This window comes from Taeniopygia guttata, chromosome 8 (genome assembly GCF_048771995.1).
Source record: "Taeniopygia guttata chromosome 8, bTaeGut7.mat, whole genome shotgun sequence".
NCBI classification, from domain to species: Eukaryota; Metazoa; Chordata; class Aves; order Passeriformes; family Estrildidae; genus Taeniopygia; species Taeniopygia guttata.
Genome location: NC_133033.1, coordinates 23,230,389 through 23,256,817, shown reverse-complemented (window position 1 = coordinate 23,256,817; position 26,429 = coordinate 23,230,389). Strand labels below are relative to the sequence as shown.

The 26,429-nt window shown below is 38.0% G+C and overlaps 1 protein-coding gene across 1 annotated transcript in view; it reads left to right on the top strand.

The window, feature by feature from the left end:
• The window catches only part of CDC73 (cell division cycle 73), a 101,938-nt gene that overhangs the window by 7,977 nt on the left and 67,532 nt on the right, over positions 1-26,429 (top strand). The window contains exons 5-10 of the mRNA XM_002193093.7: positions 36-88; positions 422-510; positions 1,843-2,059; positions 12,308-12,406; positions 13,643-13,721; positions 22,743-22,807. Coding sequence (XP_002193129.1) covers positions 36-88; positions 422-510; positions 1,843-2,059; positions 12,308-12,406; positions 13,643-13,721; positions 22,743-22,807 — 602 coding nt within the window. The remainder of the gene's footprint in view (positions 1-35; positions 89-421; positions 511-1,842; positions 2,060-12,307; positions 12,407-13,642; positions 13,722-22,742; positions 22,808-26,429) is intronic.

Sequence of the window (26,429 nt, the reverse complement as noted above, 5' to 3'; positions counted from 1 at the left end):
AGTCTTGTATTTTTAATGTTCTTTTTTTCTTGTAGTTAAAAGAGCAGCAGATGAAATATTAGCAGAAGCAAAGAAACCAAGAATAGAGGTAATGACAGTGACTGTCATCAATACAAATTGGTGGTGGAGGTAAATTACGGTGTTCATCTGTTTTTGTAGGGAATCTGTTGGGTTACCTCTCCTTTGTTGTATGGAGTTCTTCTCTTAATGGGAACTGGAAGGGGTTGGACTTGAAGAATTGTGGTTCTTGAGGAAACTTCCAATAGCTCTGCACTTCATAATAATGCCCAGATCAAAAATAATTGGAAATAAAGATTGTCCTTGCAAACACGGAGAAAATACTTCTGAATAGCTTTAATTCTAGATATATTTATATTTGACAAGAGAATGCACAAGCATTTAAACCTTACTGTTCTTCCAGGATGAAGAGTGTGTGCGCCTCGACAAGGAGCGCTTGGCAGCTCGGCTGGAAGGGCACAAAGAGGGCATCGTGCAAACGGAGCAGATCAGGTGGGACTGCTTTTCCTTATGCCTAATGCTTAATTACAGGGTGGAGAACAGTTCTTGTGCTGTTCAAAGCAGCCAGGTTTACTTCTGTCCAGCAGCTCTCAGTGGAAATTTTCCTCTCTTTGATACTCTCAGTAATGTTTGAGGAGTCAGACCTTGAAACACTTATAACAGTGCAGATTTGAGGCATTTATGAAATCCATAATTATAGCTAACCACATGAAAAAGATGTATTTTGAATGATTTCTTCCTATCTCTCATATAGGTGTACTTAAAAGCAAACTATAAGAAAGAATAATCTGATTGTGACATGGTTAGAAAGCATAATAAAAAAAATTTAAAAGTATGTGTGATTTTGCTACCTTGAGCGTAGCATTACAACTTTGCAATGATGCAGTGAAGATTAGTATGTGTTGTTTGAATTAGTTTGTATTCTCTAGCTACCAGTTCTTTTTATGCTGAATGTAAACAACTACCCCTTTAAAAAAAGTATGAATATTTACAGGTGATGAGTTTCAACTCCATGCTTAACCCTGCTGTGCATCAAGTAGCAACACAAAGTTCCCTTCCCCGTAACATAATTACAAGGAGAATGCTTCACAGCCAGTACTTATATTAATTTTTTCATGTATTCTCAAAGAAAAAACAAGCCTATGTAATAGTAGATTTGGTATGGACAGTTAGTATTGTGCAATTCAGTCTCTATCTTTTTTTCTTCAGCTCACCTGCAAGAGTAGGGCTCACTGACATCCCAATGCTGTGTTTACAATTAAAAACAAACACACAGAGGTGTTGCACTCTTGGACTCGAGTGAGTTCTCTCAAACCCAGATTAATGTGGACAAGGTTACCACCATCTGTTGTTTGCTGACCTGCACAGTCTGAGAAGGTACCACCTCTTCCAAGGGACCAAGTCCACATAACTGCACCTCAGCCAAGGTTTAGGGTAATGCTTTGAAAGCCTCAGAGCAGCCAGGGATTGGTTGGCAAATTTGTAATCCACTAAAAGTAACAGGGAACTGAAATTTGGATGTTATAAATGAAGGTGTTAGTCCTGATGCTTTACATTTTGATACTTTATTTTTGTTTGGTATAGTTGGGATTTTTGGATGGTCTTTGTGTCAGTACTGTGAGTCTTTTGTCTCAAATTGGATTCACATGCCCAAAACAGCAATGCCAAGCCTAAATAATATTTCAGTGTATGTATAAGGTGACTGTTTTGTGGTTTATAGCACAGCTTTAAACTTTGTCAGGGTAAAGTAACTAATTCACAAATTCTTTCAGAAGAATTGTTTGTGCAATGATTCTGTCTCTGCTGTTACTTTTGCTCATTTAGGTCCTTGTCTGAAGCTATGTCAGTGGAAAAAATTGCTGCTATCAAAGCCAAAATCATGGCAAAGAAAAGATCCACTATCAAAACTGATCTGGATGATGACATAACTGCTCTTAAACAGAGAAGTTTTGTTGATGCTGAAGTGGATGTAACTAGAGATATTGTCAGCAGGGAGAGAGTATGGAGGACAAGAACTACAATCTTACAAAGCACAGGCAAGGTAATGCTCTGGATATGAAGCTGGGTTTTATGATCCCTATGACAAACTGCAGTTTTATTTTCTGTATATAATTTGTTAATCAGAGATGACAGGGGGATTGTGCTCACTGTTCCATGTAAAGGTGGGCTTGCAGGACTGGTTGGCGTAGTGGCAGAAGAGTTCGTCCTTATCATGTTACAGTAAATCTAAATTGTAGCATTTAAAAGATACTGAGTAACCACCTAATTCCTCTTAACCAAAGCTGCCTTGGGCCCTGCAGTGGGGAGGGCTCCATGAATGGATTGGAAACAGACCAGAGTGGGTAGTAATTGATAGAAAGAACAATGCAGGTACATTAAAAGCCCAGAGGCCTCTATGTGTGGAAAACACCAAAGAAGTAAGGAGGAAAAATGCTGCAATGAACAAAACCAGAAAGTGTTACCATGAAGAGGTTTTTGTCCCTTGATGCTACTTTGGGCTGCACTTGGTTCTGTGCTATTCTGAACATGGTTGCAAGCACAGCTGACAGCTTGCTCTCTTTGGACAGTGAGGCTTTATTTATTGCAGAGCTACTTGGCACTAAATTTTTCAAGGAAGCAGTAAGTCAATTTCTAAAAGATTTCAAGGGTCTATTTTTGTGAGATTATTGTCAAACTTCATCCTTTGCCTTCGCTACTTCTTTTAAGTATTGTCACAGGAAAATAATGTTTAGAAGTAAATGAACTCCCAGTCTTCATTTGTCTTATTTTTTACAGTATTTAACAGTATTTTACCAGTATTTTACATAGCTCTCAACTTCCCAGTGTTGTCCCAGGGCATTAGTGGTATAATAATTTAATTCATGAATTATGGGGTAATTACTGGGTATGTGGCACATTCCTGTGTGCCACCTAAAGAGTGAACGTTGCTTCTTTGAACCTTGGAGATTTGTAGCAGCCTCGCTGCTGAGAGCTGATAAATTGGTAAAAGCTTTGATGTTTTAGTCATTGGGAAGGTTTGTACTGAAAGAATCTGCATATCTCTTCTTCCTTTTGTGAATCATTCATGGTGTTCCTATCTCTACTTATCTTCCAAGTGAAATTGCAAAGATAGGGAAGAGATTAATATTTTTGTTGTAGTATCCCTGTAGTAACAGTGAGATGAAGTAGTGACTTTAAGCAAAACATGACATGGGGAGAAAGACAAGAAACAAGATGTGAAGTGTGTTCTTGGACTCTAGCATGCAGTTACTGTGAGCAGCCTGATGAGTGTATGGGCATAACAGCAAATCTTCTATTTCGGTTTGTGCAGGGTTGCAGGAACATTCTTGATAGCTTGGACAGCAATCACCGAGTGTTAATGTTTATATTTTCCAACAAGTAGCAGTGAAAGTAAGTAGATAGAGAAACATCACATGTTACTGAGGGCTGTGATTTATCCCAGAACAGCTCAGGTTTTTAATTTGTTCTTTGGTTGGGAGGGTTTTTTGGTGTGTATTTCTTTTTTTTTTTTTTTTCCCTTTTTTTTTCTCTATTTCAAGAACCTTTGTAAAAACTTCTTGAAAGTTGTGAAGAAACTCAGGTTGTCTCAGGCAAATAATTTCTTCCCTTCTCCCCTGTTCCTTTTAAGAATTTTGATCAGGGAAGCATGATACTGCTCTGCAAATGTGCAAATGCTGTTTTGACTCTTCTATATGATAGTTGAATTGCTGATGTGCCTGATAATTCCTTTTATTGTAAATTTTCACTATCTGCTTGGTATGGGCTTATCTGCAGTCTCTTGAATCCTCCTGGAGTATTTAAAACCAAAATTGAGTTCAGCAGTGCGTGCCTTTTTAATATCTGAATTCATTTGGAACTCCTGGGTGAATGGTAGCAAACAGTGAGCACTCCTAAATGTAAATTTTGTTTTTTCTTTGCAAAAATTGCTTCAGTTCAAGGCTGCTTCTGAGGTTCTTCTTCACAGAGAAACACTCCTGTGTGTATAAGTTTTCCCAATGTTCTCTGAAATAAACTAAGATGCAGAAACAGCTTAAGATGCAAAAAGTGCACAAAAGTAAAAGGCCACAGTAAAAAAAGTAGGCCACAGTTAAAAAAAAAAAAAATCTCTTGACCTTTTCAGCTTACTGACAGCTTTCCTCTGGTTTTGATATGTTTGAAGAAAATATTGATTCCCCCAGCAATATGCTCCTCCAAATTCTTCATAGATGCCTGAAGCATTTCTGAAGCATTTGCTGTTTGTCCTTTTGTCCAAACTTCTCAATTCTGAAGTTTGCTTTATAGAACTGTTCCAGGATGTTTAAGTCTCTGGTGATGTAGTCTTCTTTTTTAAAATTTTAAAGAGTTCTCATGATACTTGCATTCTGTCCTTTTACCTGCTGTTTTTGTTGCTAGCATCTTCACTGTCACAAATCTCCCCTTGCTGGAATTACAGTGATACATTTTTTTTCCTGGCTGTGAGGTTTTTTTAATTGGTTTATGAGACTGTGTAATTTGAGTGCATTGATACTCCTGTTGTAGAAGGTGCTTCAGCAGCTGTGTCATTGCCAGTTTATTTGACCCTTAAGATTTCTGTAATGCATCACACAAAGTCCCTTGTCTGTATGACCTCTCTGCTACCCTCTTGATCAGATGTTGCATTGATCCCTGGATGTATTTTTACTGGTTTCTGTGAGGTTCCTGTTGTTTGTAAAATCGGACATTTCAGCTCACCTGTCCTCTTTTGTTTTTAACATTTCTACATTTGCATTTATCTGCTTGCTTATTGTTATGTTTTGCTTAAAAATTTGTGTTGAGCTTTCTGTATGATTATTATACAGTTCTACATCCGTTGGAAAGTCAGTGTTTCGTTTAATTCCTAGAAGACTAGTAGATGAGTCACCCTGCTCTCTCTGTTCTAAATATTTTTTGGCTTTCCCCAAGTCTGTAGTGTAGTCTTCTAGATTTTTATCCATAATGTGGTATTTTTATGTGATTGCTTTTCAGAACCAAATTGCATCTGTTTAGTATAAGGGTTTTTTTTTTTCCTTTCTCATAATAGCTTGATTCTAGAACTCTTTAACAGTATATATTGTTTAAAGGAATTTAATTTCAGGAAGAGTTGTGAATCCATACATAGACTATTTATCATAAGTGTTCAAAATTTTAAGTTTTGCATCAGTGTTCTGCACAGGTTTCAGTTGTGTGCATGTTTTTAGATAAATGGGAGGCTGTTTTGTAAAACAAACCATGGAACACCTAGAAAAAAACCTGTTTCTACTGTAATTGATTATTTCCTTTCACGTCCTTCTTCTAGCCTTCTTTCCTAAAAATCCTTTTTTTTTAAATCATCTTCTGTAGCAGGCAACAGCAATCTTTTCTGAAGGAAAAACCTCCTCATTTCATCTCTACTGTAGATGTATTTGGCACTTGAATTTTTCCCGTGGGAACAAATTAAAGTTGCATTCACAGGTGTATTTGGAGAGTGTGTTTTTGTCTGTGACTGCTGCTGTACTTGATTTATATTTCCTTGTTTTTAATCTCCCAGATTGCTCAGAACTATTTCTTAGATAAGCAGCAAGGTAACTGGGTGGGCTGTGTTGAACATGCTCTACTTGTGTGCAGAGAAGTCTTAAAGCTGGGATCTTGGAAATGCACTAATACTGACCTTGTGAATTTGTCACTTTTTGAAGTGAACCAGTGCTCTGATATGAGCAGCTCTGAACATTTTGCATGTTCTTTAAAAAAAGGAAAAAAAAACTTTCATCCTTTTCTTTGTAGAGTGTGGTAGGGTGACCTTGGGTGAATGACAGGTGCCCACCAAGCTGCTTGCCTCCTCAGCAGGATGGCTGGGAGAAAATAAGATGCAAAAAAAAAAGTGTGGGTCAGGATAAAGACAGTTTATTAAAAATAAAGGATGTGTGGGGAAGCAAAGGAGGACAAAAGATGTATTCTCTGCTTCCCATCAGCTGGCAGTCTCTAGGCACTTCCTGGGAAGCTGGGCTTGGGTACATTTAGGAGTTGCTCCAGAAGACAAATATTGTAATAAGAAATGCCCTTCTCCTCCTTTCTCTTAGTTTTTACTGCTGAGCAGGTGGGGAATATCCCTGGAGTCAGCTGTCCTGGCTGGCTGTCCTCTCAAGATCCTGCCCACCCCAGCTGGCAGGTGAACAGGCAGCCTTGCTGCTGGGTCAGCGCTGCTCGGCAGCAGCCAAAACACTGGGCTCTTATCAGCACCTCTCTGGCTACCAAGGCACAGTGCAGCGCTATCAGGGCACCAGGACAGCATTAACTCCGCCTCAGCCACACCCAGTTTGTGGGAAAATGCTAGTTTATTGCTAAAACTTTAAATTTTGGTCAGCACTCTTCAGTTATCTTTTGTCACAGTTGCAAGTATATTAGAATTACATGTTCTCAAGTGAACTCTCGCCCTCTCTACAAGGAAATAACATAATCCAGCCTGTCAAAGATATGGGAAGTCTTAAAGGCACATAACCTTTCTAAATCTCTTCAGCTGAGAAGCTGAACAGTAGCTGCACACTCCTGATGTAGGTGCATTGTCCAGGCAGACACATTTACACATCTGTCAGCAGCTGGCCCAGCTGCTACTTTGGTGGATTTCTCAGCTTTTAGCATATCTGTAAATGTTTTCTCCTCCCTGAGCCTTGTGTAAATCTTTGGAAGACATTGCCAGGCACTATATGACAATGAGTGACCTTTATGGCATTTTAACCTGACTGCCTGCCTGGAGACAGTCCAGGGAAAAGCTCTGAAGTAGGACCATGTCAGTTGGACAGGAGAAACTGGCATTTCAGGTATACATATTCCTAATGGAGTTAGGTGTGTATCAAATCTAAGAATGATGGGATGTAGGCTCTTTCTGCAGGAAACTGTTTATAATGGAAAAACTATTAAGATTTGATATGGGATTGGAGATAGGTGGAGCTGAGTCTCTGTAGTTTCATAACCTTTACATAATGAAACTGTATCTTTTTGTAAGTGTAACTTTGTTCCTTTAGGTGTTATTTTCCTTACAAGGTCAGGGTTGAAATGTTGAAGCAATGGTCTGTTTTTTTCTTGCTGTTGCTTCACTGCTGCAGACTGGTGAATTTGATTCTCTTGCAGTCTGGGTAGTTATACTTTCCCTGCTTAATATATACAAAAAACGAAAGAATTTTCTAAATTACAGCTTTTTTCATATAAAATTGTTCTTTTTTTTTTTTTTTTTTTTTTTCTAGTAAGGTATGAACTAAGCCTGAATAATATAAAGTATTTTCCTGCCTTGATCTTTATATTTTTATATCCTCTGTTCTTATGTGAAAGACTTAGACTGGGCTATCCAGCACATTTTCGTAAGTTTTGTGTTGAAAGCATAGAAATCTTATACCGTATAACAAGTAATTTGATTAAATAAACAACTTTGTTTTTTAAGCCTTCATAGTTTTTCAGCTTTTATATCTTTAGCTATTGCAGCCCTCTTGTAATATACTAGTTACCTATACTTTCCCTAAGAAAAGTTACTTGATGACCAGTGTATTGTTATCCATGACACAAGATGTTAATGCAGAAGGGAATCAAGCTCTAGTTTAATTTTATACCTTTTGACTGTGAGTTTTATGTATTAAATTTCATAATTTTGATTTGTATTCCCCCACTGTGCCATCCTCAGTTTCTGGGTATTTTTGTGTTCATGGTGAGAGAAGACCAGAACTGAGTAGGATGATTGGAGTTTATAGCTGATCTAGCTAGAGGGATTGGTATTTTCCTGCTGGGTGGCATTTACCTTGGATGTAACCCACAATTGCAAATTTATCTAATATAGCATCTGAATTATTCCAGAATGTTGTTATTTTGTAGTCTTCTGTATTCTTGTACACAAGTATTAAAGCGCAGAACTGGTTTTTTTTTGTGTAGGTAGCTGATTTTTATGTTGGTCATGATTTTTAGTTTTTTGTTAGAACCTGCAAAATATTACTACTGCTAGTAGTACTATTAGTACTTGCATACTTTATTTTTAAAATGAATATACTTTATAGGTTTGATCCTTTCATAGGAACTACTGTATTTGAAGTAAATGTGAGAAATCATCTTTTCAGTTACTTTCAGTTCTCATATTTTCGTCCTGATGAATCTTGACCATTCTTACTAGTGAAGTCACCTGTGAGGAGGTTAATATGCAGTTGTAATTAAAGTTTCAATAATTTAATTAGCTGGAAAAACCATTTTGAAGCAAGACTAATAGTATTTTAATCCCTTTAGACAACTAAGAGATCTGAGAATAAAGTTTTAGTTATTTTAAAAGAATTTGATTCTAAAAGCCTCTTTCTGTGGGCTCTAGGTGGCAGAATTGTCTCACGTTTGTGAAGTTCACAGCCGTGAGACTTTAATAGCAAGTTGAGAAAGGAAAAGTGTGCCAGGCTCAGAGCAGCTGGTGTCCTCCTCAGTCCTTCAGGTGGAGCAGGAGGCTGCCTTTGGAGAGGCTGTGCACAAATGTCATGCTACAGCTTGAGTGCCCAAACTCCAATTTATGCAGGACTGGCTTCATTAGTAAACCTAGACAGATTCATTTATTGCTGCCAGGCACTACTGCAAACATTTTGAATGTAGCATTTAAAGGATAGATGGGCCAGATTTTAAAAATAGTATTTCCATTGAGCAATAATAAATCTTGTTTTGTCTAGGTGTGCCTTGAATTCGACCAAAAATTTTGTAGAATAGAGCATTATGCTTCCTGAAAGAATATTTAGGTCAGCTATAAAGTAATTGCTTAAACACTTCTCTAACATAACTATAAAAAAATTATGTATCTCCATATGCTGCATTCATAGGAGAACTAAACTAGGATTATGTATCAAGGGGATTGGGATTTTTGAGATTTTATGCTGTACTGTATCTTCAGGCTGTTACAGTGTTGTTGCTGTTTCACACTTCTGAATTAACATTTCAAATTAAATGTTTCAGTTGCCTTTCATATAATATTCTTGCTGTAAAAATTTAGTGAAGATAACATAGAACAAGTTAAAATTGTACCTTTATACTGAACACATAGTCCACAAATATACAGGGAGCATAGTCCACACCTCTACAGACAGCAAATATACTCACAACTGTGTTTTCAGTTCAGCTTTAGTAATACACAGTTCACTTTTTGAGTGGAACACAAAGAAATGCCCAGATTAACTTTTTGTGAAAGGACTGTCTGATTTTTATTTTGTCCCCCAAAAGTTAATAACAAATACAACTTTTATCAGCCTTTTTTATAGGCTACCTGAGCTGAAGCTTGACAAAATCATGCGCTGTTATTTGTTTAGCAATATAAATTCCAGTGGTGTAATGTGAATATCTTAAACTATTGTTGTCCTGAAAGCAGGATCACAAACTATTTATTCAGGTGGTTAATCTGCAATCTCCTGTGTGGCAATGTGCTTGTGTGCTTGTGGTGTGCCCCAGAATGGCTTGTCTAGCTCCAAAGTGGGCATGGAGCAGCTTGAGGGGTACTGTGAATCCCTGCAGTTGGGAGTTACAAGAGCAGGGAGGAGAGAAAATCAACTTCAAACTTGGTGAGCAGTTTGCAAATTGAAGATACATATTCTGAAGGCATAGGAGAACGATGCCTTAAATGATTTGTTACTTTTTGATTTGAATTTGAGATTTAAATATATGCTTTAATTTTAGATGTGCAAAATATTTTCTTTTAAATATACAGTTTATCACTTCATGTTCCTTAGGAGCAGTGTTTTTAATTTCTGCTGTGCTTTTATGAGGCCCTCTCAATGCTGTTTTCATTTTTCTTGTCATGCCATATATAGGAATTACTGAAAATGTGTGATAGGAATATTGCCTTTTTGGCACAGCATCATGCCTTTCATCATGCCAATGGCTGTAAAGGATTTAGCAGTATGTCTCAGCATATCAAGCAAATGTGTAAGGAAATGTAGTTGGGGCTCAATTCTTCCTTCTCCAACCCTACTCTAAGTCTGGACAATGTTTACAGCATTCTGCAGCTCTTGATTTTCCTGGGATGCATGTCCAAGAAATCCTTACTGTCAGTTCAAATAAGTTTTTTTTTAATTTATGTGTTTTTCCTTAGGCTCCTCTTTCTCTGCAGTGAAACACCAGAATGTAAATCTGATTAAAAATTGGTTACAGCTTAGCTATAGGCAAGTTTTGAAGCACTATAGCCATATTGTTTAACAAGGTATATACTTCCAGTTTTACATGTTAGATTTAAGGTTTTATTTTTGTCAGATTATTGAGATAAAGTATACTTCAATTATTTTTTCCTCTACAATTGTTTTCAATGAAGCTGAAACCAACGTTTATCCTTGATGATCTCTATTAGAAAAATATTTATTTTTGCTAGCATGATAAACTGCTGTAATGACTAGAAGAGTTTGTTAATGAGAATTAGGGTTATGGTGGGCTACAGAAATTAAAGACTGCTATTTTTTAGAATAAACTGATACATCATTATGGAAGTATTTTTATTACAGAAGAAATTTAGTTAGTGATGTGACTTCATTAAGCCTTCCTCATCAGAGCAGTCTGATCTGACTGGCCTTGGAATTTCTCCACAAACATCCTGGCATTAAATCACCACCAGTGATAGTCATTTGATTTGGTGTGTTAGTCACTGTGTTGGCAGGGGATCAAGCATCTGTGCAGAGAAACAAATATTTTGATGTTTGGGTTTTTTTTCCATCTTCTTTTCTGCTCTGTCCCTCAGACCAGAAGTTTTTGGTAGTAGAAATGCTGCACTTGATTATTAAGTTTAACTAAATCTGGGGCAGAAGCCAATGGACATTCATATTCTGATCTCTGAAGGGATGAACAATGAGAACTTAGCACTCTTCAGCTCTGCAGGGCTTTACAAATGAGCAGGTACATGCAGTGGACTTCCTGCTCAATCATTTTTCTGTCACAGTAATATAATCCCATATCCCTGACCAAGCCAGTGACCAGCAAGGAGATGATGTTAGTTTGAGTGCTTGTTAAAACACTGCTGGTTTTCTCCCCTTCCAAACAGCCATTAGTTGTGGCCTTGGGGGACCCTTGTGGGTTTTTACCTGAGTTTGGTCCAGGATGTGCAATTTAAGGCTATTAAAGTCCCAGGTGTTTAAAGGCCTTGGAAAAGCTCATCATTTGAAGTTCCAACTCCCTTTAAGACTATATTAACTGTAGGTTTTATGAATAAAATAGGGATGTCAATGTTGGTTGTAACTTCCTTCTGATGGGGAGATTTGGCTTCTACATGGCCAATCACTCTTAAAACATTGCTCCTGTTGTTAATTAGTTCCTCCTTGTGAGTTTCAGAAGATGGAATACCCTTGTTTCTTAGAGACAGTGTGTGATAAAGCACAGCAATGACAAGAATTTTGATTGATATGATGCCCAGGCCACAGTTTGGGAGAAATCTGAATTTCCAGTAAAAGCTTGTAGTTTAGACTTTGAGTATCCTTTTATAATTGATATGTGCATGGCTTGCAGCTCTTGCAAGTTGTTTTTTTTTTTTTTTCTTCCTCCTGGGGTTTTTCTGACTGGAAAGAACTTTAAATACAGTTTTGTGTGAGTTCTTTCAGACTTTGTCAAAAAAACCGGGTTTGTTCAGGGGATGGCTTTGCCTTTATAAGTGGTTTCTGGTGGTTTTCCAGTTCCTGCCCTTGGTGGCTTGCAGTGGATTGACAAGATGTTCACTGAGGTCAAGTGAGCAGACTTAGGGAAGCTTTGCAATATAACTCTAAGTGATTTCTACCGAATTCACCCCAGAAGTCTTTGTTTTGTAATTTATGTGTTAGTTTCATGATACCAGTGGTGTTAACACCTTTCAGTATTAACATACAATACTCTGGAAGAGTGTTAGCGTTTTGTGAATATTTTATATTATTCTGAACCAGTAAAAAAAAAAAAAAAAAAAAAAAAGCTGTTTTCCCTAATTAATAAAAAGGTTTCTTTTACTGATGAATCATTACTGACAATTGACATTAGTAGGAGATATTTTGTACAATTAACTCTGTACCTTATAGGTTACAAGAGCTTTAAGAGGAGTTTGGTTTACCTTGTGGTGTAATGAAACCAGTTGGATTTAGCAGGTGTGGGCCTTAAAGAATAGGGGGTAGAAGAGATGCCTTAAAACCTTTATGATGTTTGGATCCTGTCACAGAAAAGGGGTCAGAAATCAGCTATTTAGAAAATTGGTGCACAGTTTTGGTTTTCAGTGACACGTAAGTTAACCAAGTGGTGTCTTCATCTGGGTGATTGTTATGTGAAATGCAGATGGTCAATAAGGCTCACAGGTACCTGATATCTTTTTCAGAACTTTGCCAAGAATATTTTTGCAATTCTTCAATCAGTTAAAGCCAGAGAAGAAGGCCGAGCACCTGAGCAAAGACCTGCACCAAACACAGCACCAACGGTAAGAGCAGTGTTTGGCTGAATATGAGGGCTGGGACACCAAAAGTGTCTTTTCACTATTACATATGCAATTTGTTTTGGTTTACTTCCAAAAAATGCATATTTTTCAAGTGTAACTTCACAGCTATTCTTTAACTTAAGTTGCATTTTTTGGTATTTAAAGAGTTGAATATATTAGTTTAATTAGTTCAATATGCTCTTGTTACTGAGAGATTAATCTGCTAGTGCCAGCTTCTGCATCTATCAAGCATTAGCCACATGCTGCATCTATTTGCAAAAAGTGTATTCGATGAGAGTGCTGCCATTTCAAATGAAATGTTTTGCTGCTTTTCTGACAGATAGGGTAGCAAATGTTTAAGAATCTGGAGCATGACTCATGAGTGGGAACAGCTCGAACCAGCTTTCTTTTGCCTGTAATAAATCAGGACAGACTTAGAGCTGTATTGTTTACTTCTATCCAGGTATTAGACAGGATTTGTTTAGAATTGTGGTGTTTACTATTGTGTTCTATTGAACCTAATATATCTCTGAACATGGTGGTAGTGTGCTCTGAAAGCTGTTTAATTGCACTGTGTTTTGTTTTGTTAAATGCTGCTACTGCATTTAACAAAGAACTAAATGTAAATAGCAAGATGAATTCCAACATGTAAATATTTGCTTTGTGTTGAATTTCTTAAATTATGCATGGCATTATTCAAATGTCCCACTCAGAATGAGTGTGACTACATAACTAAGCCATCCACAAAAAGGATTGAATTGATATGGAGTGTGCCTCTAGATTGGTGCTTTTTAGAAACTTTTTTTTCCAGAATGCCTTTTTTTTCTCCTCAAAATTTGTTTTTGTGTATTTAACAAAATTTTATTTTAATCAGACTGACAAGGGAAATTTTCTGTGGCTGAAGCCTTAATCATGAATTGTCAGTTAATGTTTTTTTTTCCTCGCTAAATCATTAAGTATAACAAAAACTCAGTAGAGATTTTAATAATGTAGTTTGTTACTGTTTGTTACTTTAGTTTTGCCTCAGGTTATTCTTTTTGCATTCAGTACTAAACTGTTTCTGTAAGACTGTTAAGTGGATACTGAATGGAAACATGAGAAGTTTTCAAATGCATTAAAACTCCTATGAAAGTGAACTGGTTTTATACTCTTGAGTAGCTCTAAGTAACTCTTCTTGAAATCCAAAAACCATTAAATACCTTTTAGTATGTTTTACAAATGTTATTTAACCTGTTTTAGGATCCCACTTTACGGAATAAGCAACCTATTCCAGCTGCCTACAACAGATATGATCAGGAAAGATTTAAAGGCAAAGAGGGTAAGTTGATTGCAAAGCTTTTTTCTAAAGGAAAAAAATTGAGAACCCAAATTGACAAGCCATCAAGTTCATATTAGGGGATTTTTCTTTGCTATTATTTCACAAACCTATGAAAAGACAAAAAAAGAGCTGTAACTATACCTCAAGATAGCTTTCCAAGTAATGAAATCCAAAAGTATTATTTTGTAGAAATTATTTCTACTTCTTAGGAAGCAAACTGAAAGCTTAAAACCAGAACTTCTTGGGGGAAAAAAATGTTTGGGGAGTGTCCTGTGCAAATAATAAAAAATCACAAGTACAAGGATAACTGTCAGGTGCATGACATGTAATAGATTCCCTCCCCTCAAACAATCACAGTTGCTCTAAAAGTTGCCTCCAGTTATTCCAAGTAAATATTATCTAGTTGTCTGTTTAAAATAAAAAACAAACTGGGAACAGCAGTGCAAAACATAAGCGCCATTCTGGAGAGGAGCTAGAAACAATCTACAATATTGAAGAATTCTCACAAGTTTTAAAAGATGGTGAACGTTGATCTTGAGTGATGATTTGTCTTTCTAGTGCAATTTTTCTTCTGTCCCCATTGCTTGTTTTAATCTTGTTTTTAACACAAGTTAAGTTACTTCACTTTCATGTCTTGCTGTGGTTTTATTTTGCAATCTTGTGTTTGTTGTGCTTGGATGGTTTTGTGCTTCTTGCAGAAGGTCATGCAAATTTTGTTTCATTACTGAATTGCCTCTTCCTCCTCTGATTCTGAGAATGTGGTGTTGGGGTTTCACTTTGTGCTCAAATGGGATTGACTGGACTGCAGCAGTTGTTCCAGTTGGAAGATTTTTTAGTGATGTGGTCATATTTTACCTGCCTAACTCACTGTCACACTCCATTCTAGAGTGTGTTTTTCTTCCTTAACTTTCTGGTTACTTATATTTGGTGTAGTCACACAAAGTTAATTTTGTATTTCAGGTTTCTAGGGATATTTAAAGAAATACATAGGTTAAGAATACCAAGTTAGCGAAGTGTGGGCTAGCACTGGAAATAAAAATGAGGTGCTGGAAAGAAGGTATTTTAAACATGAGGTTGACTTCTGAAAGGTGTTGGTACTTTACTTACAGAAGTTACATAGAATTAGTAGTTTTACATCTGGATTTCTTAGGAGAGGACCTAAAGATATTTGAGATCTTCTTTGGCTTCAAATTAACTTCAGAAAATAGCAAAGATCTCATTTACTTCTAGGGTATTCTATTGTAAAACTATTAACTTGTAAATTGTAGTCTAACTGGAACTCTTGAGTACAGGTGTTTTTCCTGTATTGATGTGCTGATAAACTGAACATTGCATGTCACTTTTAGCTCTGTCACAAGTGAACTTATTCCTTATGGGATTTTTAATTTAGTTGCCCTCAGAGCTGTGTCTCCCAAATATGCAGTGTAGAAGTGAGACTACAAGCAGAAATACTCATCCATAAAAATAAAATAAGGCTTTTTTTTTTTCATTAAACTCTAGTTTTTTACAGTAAGTTGAGAAAGAACTTGAAATCACACTTTTTTTCTGGAAAGGTTGCAGTATTGGGACTTTGGGGAAAGAATTCTGAAGTAAAAGAAAGATAATAAGTTCAAAGGATAATAACTTGGTGTCTTTATGCCATTGTATCCACATTTATTTAGTAATGGTGGATAACACCGAGGATAAAGCTGAATCCTACAGATTTGTGCCATTCTGAAGGGTTTCCACACCTTGCCCTCTAAGACTGCCTGTGTCTGCCTACAGACTGTGGAAGGCAGGATGGTGTGGTGCTTGTAACAAGGGGCACAGTGGTGGGTTTGGTTAAAGGTTGAAACAAAGCCAAAAGTCAATGTCTCCAGGCTTTTTTCTTTGTGTTTGCACTTTCCTCAGAGGTATTGAAATCCTAGGAAGTATTCACAATAATCCTCTTCTAGTTGCAGCAGGATTATGGCATATTGCCTATATTCAGTTTTGTATGCTACTACAGTATTTAAAGTTTAGGCAGCAAAGAGGTGAACTGTTTTTCTTTGAATATTTGTGGGCTTTAATAGAGTTTTTCCATTTGCTGTCTTGTCCTTAGCATAAGAAATTCAAAGCTTGTAGAGCTAAGAGTAAATTTAGGAATTTTAACATGCATTAAGTAAACTGTTGAGTTGCAGCCAAATTTCTCTGCTTCTTGTGGTGGATCATTATTTCTGCTGCAATATATCAGGATGCCTCTCTGGTAGACTAACTTAAAATTTTAATGCCAGATGGGACAGGCTTTGCTGCTAGAGTGGTTTAATAGTGTGAGGGGGTGGTAACTGTGCTGTTCTTGAAGAGCAAACAGTGAGTTCCAGGTGCATTCAGTGGAACTCTTCAGCAGCCCAGGGGCAGGGCTTGGTCACCTTTTGTCCAGCAGGGGTCTTGTTCCTGCAGCTTTGGTCAGGCAGGACAGAGAAACCTTTCCTTTGACATTCTTCAAGTTCTGTGATGCATTAGACTGTTGTTTGCAGTAGGAATTGCATATCCTGGGTATTTCCACATGGAAAGTGGAAGAACACGTTGTTTGGCAGTGCACCCATCCTGCCCAACTGCCCAAGGAGGTGAACTGCTTGCAATCGCTTTCCTTGGGTGCTGTTTCTCTGCTGTTGCTTTGGTTTCTTCCATGCTGGTAGTTAGTATCTTCTCTTCAACAGCATAGAGCTCCATCCTGTGCCAACTTCCTCTGCTTTTACCTTGCCAGTCCTGTTCCTTTCCTTTGTATTACTAGCTTGAGTGGATTTTTTGCATTTTATTGATGTGCACCTTTACAACTGGAGAAATCTTTTCAAACTGCAGTTTGTCAGACCTTCTTGAGCAACATAATTTTAAAATCATGTTCAGGATTTAAAAATCCTGTGCTCAAATGCCATCTGATGCTTTAGGAGCTTAATTTGTGTCCTCTCCTGTGTGCCGTAGTGTTTGATATTTAAATATGGATTATTGGTACATATGTTTTGGATGCTATAATGTCTTTTCCCCCCATTTTCTTGGGTGGCTTTACCTCAGAAGATTTTTTTCACATTCTTGTTTATTCTATAATTTCAAAGTGTGCAGTAGTGGTGGGATGGTCATCTTGAAGATATAACATTGTTGTGACCTGTGGAGTGCATCTCTCAGTATGGATGGCAAAGTCAAGTTTCCCTGTGCTGCTCCAAGGTTAGGTCTTTAAGGCTTATTCCAGGAGTGTTCCTGTTGTTCCCTAAGTGTAAAGATAGTAGCAGCCAATTGTTGCTACTCCCCCAAAACAAAACAAAAAACCCCCAAAACTTCCAGCAATATTCAGTCCTACTTAGGGTAAATCAGAGAGTCTTGCTGTGTGGTTTCACTGCAATGCTGAAAAGGATATTCTTGACTGTGTTCAAATGTTTTTATCAGGAAAGTTTGCTGTTGACTTCCTGCTATTGTCATCTTATATTTTATTTATAACTTCACTGGATTTTTAGACACAATTGCCATTTTGCAGAAGTTTGTCAGTCCGAAGTGCTAAGCCCAGGGAACAGAGGACTGTGAAGTTATTATATTCGAGGTGACTCTGGACATTTTGTTTCTATCTTGTATACATTGTTAAGAAAGTTTCTTTATAAAGCATTTCTCATTGTAAGTTATCTTCTTTTAAATTGTGTGATATCCTTTTACACAGGGAGGGTAGAATTGGTAGCCGGAGATAAAAGGTTCTGAAGTTTTACTGGTCAGACTCAGTTTGACTGGTTAAACTTTGATTTATTGTATTCACTTTAAGATTTACATTATTTCTTTTTTTTTTTTTTTTCCCTAACAGAGAGTATGTGCAGGAGATGCACATTTGGAAAAAGAATGTGGTCTATCTGTATTTTCTGGCTTGGTGTGAACAATTAGTTTAAAAACTTTCAGCACTGCACATTCACTTCTGTGCTGGAAAATACGCATAAATTGCTTTTGCAATACACATAAATTGCTGTGAGAAACTTAAGTTGTTGGTGTTAATTACTGGTAAGATTATTACAGGGCTGTTATATATGAACTGTACAGAGACTTTGTAAAGTAGTTAGTGTAACTTGGAAATTTAGGTGTGAAACTTGTTAGGATACAGTACCATAAAGGAGTGCTCAGTAAACTCTCATGCAGAGTGGCATTTGGTGTCAGGGATTAAATTACTGGGGCTGTGAAGTGGGGTGGTGAATCATTTCCAGGCAGTATGCAGAGTGTTGCTATCTGGGGCTTGAAGAGTATACAGCTGAAAAAGAAGTGGTTATTCAGTCTTATTCATCCACAATTCAAACCAATGCTTTAAGTTGAGCGTTTCATTGTCTGAGACATGCTGCTTCGTTCTGTTTCTATTTCCCTTGACTTCCTTCCAGAAATTCAGGTTACTTTGAGTATTTTTCAAGCTTTTATTCTTTTGGTCATGTATCAGAGCTCAAGTTTGTAGCTGGATTGGATGACTGGAGCTGCAGAAGGTGCAGAATCAAAGTGCAGGGTGACCTAGATAGATGTGGAGCAGTGGCTTTAAGCAAATGCAAGGCACCCTGAACATTAACACTTAAATGCAAGGAATCAGAGCATGCACCCAAATGCTGATGGAGAATAACATCAGTCCAAAAAGCTGATGCATTAGGGGGCCTATTTTCATTTCCAGCTCTAATTATTTTAAATAAGAAAAGGCACTCAGATTGATGCATGGGGATGCTAGAAAGTGAACTTGTGATAAGCCACGCTGGAAATGTTTATGGCTCTTTTACCAGTCTTTGGGTCATGGAACAGAGAAACTTTGACCATAATACGTGCAATGACTGAAGAAGAAAAAGAAAAAAAAAACCCGTGGTGACAGGTCGTTGTTTATTCAGTTCTAGTTATTCTGTTTAGTCTCTCAATATGTAGTTTTAAGGCATCTGTTTATGTTGGTGGTTTTAACAGTGCATATATTTCTAAAATTGATTATATTTGGCAAACAAACGGTCGTGGGACAGTTTTCCCTGACAAAATTCTTGTCGGGCTTTGCTTGCATTCTTTAATCCTTAGTGTTAGACCTGTGATTGAAGCATTTAATATGGATTGCTCTTTGTCTTAAGGAAATGATAGTAGTAATGATATTAAACATTCCCAGTGTATTGAAGACCCTCAATAAGTTTTTTAATAGTTGTTCTGCATCTAATTCCACGCTTAAAAACAAGGGTCCAAAGTCTTACTATCACGGTACCTTTATTTATGAGGCTGTTTTTTTCTTAAATACCCTTTTCTTAGTCAATGGTTTATCATTTTAACTCCTTGTATTACCACCAGCGAAGCTGGGATTCTGAAGATGGAGTTATTAACTAATTCTTGGCCAAGCATTACCATTTAGTCTCACTGCTGGTGCATGACTCAGCAGCACAGGTTGGAGCTGCTTTGGGAGGGAGAGGAGAAGCTTTTGTGCTCTTGGAGGGTGTGGCACAGCATTTGTGCTGCTGAGTGCTGGGGGCATGGCCCGGGGTCCCTGTCTGCTCTGCTGCTCTGCACTATGGCCCCTGCCCCCTCCTCTATCCCGGGTCTGCTTCTGAGCAGCTGTATCAGGGCCAGACCCTGGCCCTGGAGAATAATCTGGAATAACTGCCTCTGCTTTCTAACCTAGTCCTTGAATATCTGTTACAGCATTAACCTGGCTGACACCCTCAGCAGTTTTTGAAGCAGGAATGAAGCTGGAACTGTGAAGTTCCTGACCTGGAAACGTTTGTTTCCTGCTTTGCCCAGGCTGTGCACAGTGACTGGAGCTGAGGGTGCTGCTGGATGTGCCCAAGTGTACAAATTACTGAGACCTAAAAAAATGGTGCAGGCATGCAAGGGGCAGGGCTCATGCTTCTGGCAGTGTTTATTTCTGTAAGAGAAGTGATTGGCTGACAGGTACAATACCACATGGTGCGAGTGAGAGGATTGAATCAATAAAGCTGTGTTCTGACAAATGTGTCACTGCTGTTCCTGCTTCAGTGGGGGTTGCTACCCCCCTCTGGAAGCTGGAGATGCTGAACTCTAACTTGCCAGTTGCTGGAGAGTTTGAGGCAGGAAGCTGGAGAGATGATGGGCAGTTTGGGAGGTGGTTTCTTCTACTGGTCCCACCCTCGTGCAGACAGCAGAGCGTGGGTCCTGCAGTAGCTCTTGTAGAGGCTGCAGTAACTGTTTGCAGGAATGTGTGTGGGTACCTGCACTGACCATTTAACATGTCTTATATTTGAATTAGTGCAGAAAGCTACTATGCCATTATTTGCCAATTATTGGAACTGTTATATTTGCTACCTGAGTAGCTTCTAAATAGTACTGGGGCCCCTGTGTAGCTCCTGGGAACATTCAGGAAACTGGGGCTTGCTGGAGGCAGCAAGTGGCTCTTTATCCAAGTTACTTACTTCTGCTAGAAAGAAGGGTCAGGACAAGGCTGGAAGCAGGAAGCTGATGAGTGCCAGAACTGTGGTTTATGGTTCCCATTAGGCTCATTAAATGAACCAGGACAGATTTTATGAGAGACTTGAGAAGACTTTTGCAAAAGATGAAACCAGTGGCAGTTGAGCAGAGATTTGTTCCCTGCCGGGTGTCTCTCTCCCCTTTGATTTACCTTGTAACTGTGCTGCTGGTTCTGTGGGCCTTTGTTCCCTTTGCAATGCTGATGGAGACAGGGAACAAACATGAAGAACTAATTACAAAGTCAGGATTTGTGCTGAGAGGAAAGAAGCCACAGCAGGCCAGGTACAAGAGAGCATGGTGCTGTGCTGGGTTTTGCTATGGGGTGTCTGTGTTCTTTGGAAAGAATATCTAACCAAAATAGTTGGAAATGCTCTGTGTCACAGGCATGAGGAACCCATAATAAGTCAGTCTGGAAAAGAAAAGGGTTCTTCTGGTGGTGATGTTCTGAAATTCTCAAACAACTGTCAGACTAGATTAGACACCTCTGATTTGTGTCACTCCAAGTCAGCAAAAGCATCCCTTTAACTTGGGGAATTCTACCAAGTTCTACAAGGCTCCAGGCACCACCTGAAATATTAACCTGCTCCCTGCCATGCAGCAGTGGCCTATATAGTCACAGGGCAACCTGTTCTCCATGGAAGTAAGTGTTTGTGCAGTCACATCTTGACCATCCTCAGCTCAAGTTCAGTGGTGTGACCTCTGAGCTAAGACTCAAGGCATAGTTATAGTGTGGGGTTGAGGGGAAAGGTGGGAGTGCCTATCAGTTTATATAGGGAGGCAATAGTAGTTTATACAGGGAGGGTAGGCTGCTTTCTTTGGGTTTTTTATGTGTTTTTTTTTTGGTTTGGTTTTTTTTTTTAGTAAGAAGGACTGGATTAATGTAGGTCTGCACCTGAATTTTACTTTCTCAGAGTTTTGTCTGTAGTTCAGAAATGTTAATCTGGCAGGAGGGAGGGGTGGCCTTGAGAAGTGAAGCTGAAGAAGAGCTGGAACTGAGGTGACTATGCAACAAACATGATCAGTGACATTGGGCGTCTTGGCTTGGTAGTGGGTGGCAGATCTGGTGGCATAATTGAGGGAGTGAGGGGGGAAAAGGTGAAAACCCAAGCTGTTCAGTAAGTAGATAGCTGTCTCTGTGGTGAGAGGAGTATGATAAGTTCCAAACTCTGGAGTATCTTTCTATAGGCACTGGAGAGTTCTTAATTCTGGGAAACTTTTTGGCCTTGTTTCCTTTGAGTGCCTGATGATCTTCCTCATCTAAGGAAGAAAGGATGAGCAGCCACAGATGTTTCCCAGATCATGTGAATTGCTTTCAAGGTTGTCTGGGTTTCAGTTTAAGTTAATTAACTCATGATGAGAGCAAGAAGCTCTAACAGTTTTGAAAATTCAGTATTTTTCTTGGACTTTTTCTAGATTCGGGTAGGAGCCATGCTTTGGTTCTGCCTTACTTGTTTGTCTATCATGATTTTGTGCTGGTGCACAAAATGAAGGGGGTGTAAGAAATGACAAAAACATACCAGTTCCAAGTAGCTGTTTCTGCACAGTATCAGTTACTTTTACCCAAGTCTAGTTGAAATAGTCCAAAATTACTTAGATGTAGACAAATCCTTGTTTATCATGGTTTGAGTGGTGATTTTCATGCCATTTTTGGTAGGAACTGTTTGAGTGGTTGTGTGATGTGATCGGTTGATGCTAAATGCATGAAGCTGGGGAATTTACAAAAGGAAAAAGGTTTTCTTTCCAGTCCTGGTGGCACTATTCAGGAGCTTACTTTGATCTTAAAGCTCTGGGAACAGGGAAGGAGTCTTCAAAAGCAAATAGGCTGCTGACAGCAGGTTTAGTCATTGGGCAGTTGCAGACTTCTGGCACTTAGCATAAATTCAATCTAATTAAAACTAATTTAAAAAACCCACCCAAATGCCCCTTTTTATAACCTTTAGTCTGGTATTGTGTATTTATGGAGATTCTGTCCTCTGTATCATATGACAATGACAATGTTACTCTTCAGCACTCCAGAAGTTAATTTATCAAGCTAAAATGGCCACACTTTTATAGCTGGCATGTAAATTGGCTTCTTATGTATATTTTTCCATTAATACAGGTTGAATATGTTGCAGTATAATGTATTCTGGGAATATGAATGGGGCTTCTCAGTCTTGCAGTGAGGAGAATTTCTGAGACTGCATGTAAATTGTAACATATTCTCACAAAGATTTAGGTTTATAGCCTTTCTCTGAAGTGCTTCCAATTATTCCATGCAGCAGGAAAAGTACTATTTAGAAGCTATCCAGGTAGCAAATAAACCAGTTCTGGTAATTAGCAAATAATGGCATAGTAGCTTTTTGTTCCAATTCAAATGTAAGACATGTTAAATGGTTAGAGAAAGCAATATCAAACTGACCTCTGTCTAAAGAAAGCAGATTTTCTAGTGACTACCCAGGTTTTGTACTGGGAACAGAACCTAAACCACCACCACCAGCAAGATGTGTTCTGTGACAGAAGAACTTCAGAGAGCTCTCCAGTGTTGTCCATTTAGACAAGACACTGCTGTGTTCACAGGCTTTACAGAATGCTTCTTTCTCTTTGCAGAAACGGAAGGCTTCAAGATTGACACCATGGGCACCTACCACGGGATGACTCTGAAGTCTGTGACGGTGAGTGGGAAGTCTTGGCTTAAATATGTTCTGTAGACATGATTGTAAACATGTATACAGTGTATGTTTAGAGACAGAGAGAGCTTGTCCTCCTGGCCTAGGCTCTCACTTAGGAAGGTCACTTAGACTGAGTAACAATTGGTGAAAGTTCTTGTCTATGAAAAGACAAAATGTGTTTTGTTTGATCTGCATGTCTAGGGGTCTGTGTCCCAGGGATTTGTTTGTCTGCAGTAATGAGGTGTGCTGGGAAGGCTTCTTGAGGTGCAGCATTTTTCTGTTACACTTAACATACCCAGGTTTTTGTTGACCTTAGGTGTGTCTGGAAAGGACATAAGTGATAAAACTATACTCAGAAAACGAAAGTAATAAACTCAGGTTTTGGAGTATTGCTCTGTTTCCCACTCTGCATTTAATAAAATAAATTTTTTTTGGTGGTGGAAGAATTAGACATCAGCATTAGTAAGAGCATTAGAAAGTTAGAGCTTTCTAACAGTAATACATACATTCTATTGTATGGCTGTACAATGCTGTCAGTGGGAACTGGAGCATTCACAGATGAGAAACAGAGACCTTCAAACAGATTCCCTTTTCTTTCTTTGGCCAATGTTTGTCTGCTTTTGTGCAAGTGGGTTGAATGCTCTCAAATAAATCCTGTTTTGATCTGATGGTAAGTATGACAGATGCTGGAAAACTGCTGTATGCCCTCAGTAAGGTTTTTGCCAGCTGCATACCTATGTAAATGTGATGATAGCACTAAACACTCTCCTAAACCCATGCACTACTTCTAGTTTGCGCTTCTCATTTGAACATAACATAGGATCTTGAGTAGAAATTTCTGAAAAACAATCAAAGGTTTTGATATCTTTCATTCCCAACTCCTTACTGGATACTTAGTATACTGTAAAAGAAAATGGAAGGGTAAATTTAAGGAAAGAATCTACTTAGCAGTAAATAATGTGATTTCTGGATGAATTCAGAGATTGATTGGATGAAGAAAAAAGATAACCTATTATGTCTCAAGATTTTTTCTTGAACTTTGCATGAATTTTGGGCTGCTTTATGAGGAGCCAAAGTGTTGTTATACTAAACCCAGGTTTCTATGAGTTATCGTACCTGCTTCAAGGGGTAGGGATTTGAAATGGGTTAATAAATAGGTTCTGTTTAAATTGCTCTGTGGGGAGGAAAAAGAAAGAGGAAAGAGGAAAGCAGGATTATAGTGAATCAGAAATGTTTAAATGTTTTAAGCTTATAAGTGTAAAATCTGTAAAAGTGAAGGGATGCACAGTAACTCTAAAAAATATATAATTTTTTTACTATCATAAAAATAAGTATGGTTTTTTGTTCTAGGAATCCTACCTCATGTATTGAGCATACTGCCTAGGGTTTTGAGGTTATTAAACTGTCCTTGTTGGTTTCTTCCATTTAGGGAGAAAATAAAATAGCTATTAAATTGCAAGTAAGCCTTTTTTTAACATAAACCAGAATTTTTTGAAATAACTGTTTAAGAGTGCATGACTGCACATAAAGCATCATCTGGTGTCATGAGAAATATTAAAACTCCATCTGTTCCTCAGCTTTTGTCTAAGAAAGAACTGGTGAGGGATATTTGGAGCCTTATTTTCCACACTATTAAAAAGGTGCCCTCAATATTTAGCTCATTCATAAATTGCAGTGACATCCTGGCTTTGTGTTTCAGATGGGGGAGAAATAAATCTGTTAAATATGTTCATCTATTTTGTCTAAACTTTGTCATAGTGATGGACCACTCAGTTCTAACCCTTAATATCAGATCGCATTTTTGTGGAGAATAGTTAATCTCTTGCCACTTGTCAAGTTTCATATTTTGCTTTTACTCAAGGCTTTGATTAGTTTATATTTTTTTGTACTAGACAAAATTAAAGAGGAAATAGGAAAGGCAGTTGCTTCCCCTAGGTGTTTAATGGGAAAGTACATGATACTCATTGGTTAAATCATAGGAATATGGAGGATAGCATTGGAATTCATTCACCTGCATGATCTCATTACTGTCCTCATAGCATTGGTATAATGCTATGAGTAGGAACTCATCAAGCATTTCAAAGGAATTAAGAGTTATAGGTAGTTCTTGGTTAGAGGCTCTCTTCAAACTTCAGACCTCTGATTTCCAGATGGATGCTCATATTTGAAGGCTTCTTTTTTATGCCATTGTTCTCCTTGACATGATGGCTCCTCCATTTTTTCTGTGGTGTTTACTTCCATTAATGTATTTCTGGAGTGTGGTCAGATTCCCTAAAACTTACAGTTCTTATCTCCAGTATAAAGTGATCCACTGTTTGGAGTTGCCCACCTGCTTCTCATGCAAAATTTGTAAAAGTTTTTTTTCTATTTTGTGTTATATTCCCTACACTTGCATTCTGCCTTGCTGTAATTCTCTGTAATGATTTTTATGAAATGTGCAGAACTTATGTTTTGTGTTTGTTCTTGCTGAAATGTGAGCTGTCCTAGATGCTTGTTCTTTTTAACAGCAAAACAAAAACTTCATCTTGACTGCTTTCTTTTCATCAGTGATGTTGGAAACTTTCTTAGCTTTCAGAATTTGTGCCAGAGCAGATGGTGAATGGTGGGCTTTTTCTGAAGTAATGTCAGCTAAAATAACTTGTGCTGCTGGCAGTTCTTCCTTGTAACAGGGTTTTTGCTTGATTGGCACACTATCTCTTAGGAAGGACTGACTTATTTATTGAATTTTTATTGTGAAGGCATGATCTCATTATTCTGGACCTGGAATTGTTTATAGCAAGTCATTTTCCACAGAAAGAGTTTTTAAAATATTTTTTCCTTATTTTAATACCTGTGGCACCTTCTGCCTGGATGGATGATGTTTTGGAAAATTAGCAAACTCTTCAGCATGACTTGTCAAAACCTGCAGTTCTCCCTGCAGGCTTTACTTCCAAGCATAACCCCCTGTAGCAGAACATAATCTTTTTTTTATCTAGGAAACTTTGGTGTTTGAGGTGGATCAATCTTTAGAAGAGAAGTATGTTTGTATTTCTGTACCACACAGGGTGTGAGGTGATGCTGAGAGAGAATCTTAAGCTGATATTCTGAACATTATTTGTTACTTGTGTATATTTGACGTGTTTTGGGCTTTAGCCTCCTGCTGTTCTAAAGGGTAATGTTAACTTGGAGGCCAGTGTCATCTGGTGGAAGCCTAGAAGGTGGGTCTCACCTTTTACATACCATGAAATGGAATTTTGGACTATTCATTTCTGTAACTAGGATATATTAAGCATTTAACTGTTAGTGTACTCAAAATATAAACATCAGAACAGACCAGTTAGCTGCACCTAGGGCAGGAGAGGAGGAAGTTGCTTGTTCTGTGAGCACCTGATAAAGCTGGCTGTGAGCACCTGATAAAGCTGAACTCTTCCAAGCTGAGGGCATGTTTTGTATTGACTGTGTGCACTTGCAAATCATATTTGTTTATCCATTACAGTAATAGTCATGGTGATGCTGGTTTTACTCATCTTTGTGCTTTTTTGCTTGAGTTCTCATGGCTTTAATATGAAAGAAAGAAATAGCATGAAAGGCTGTGGAGTTTTGTAAGGTGGTTTCCTCTGAGTTCTGAGTGCTCTGGTTTGTCAGG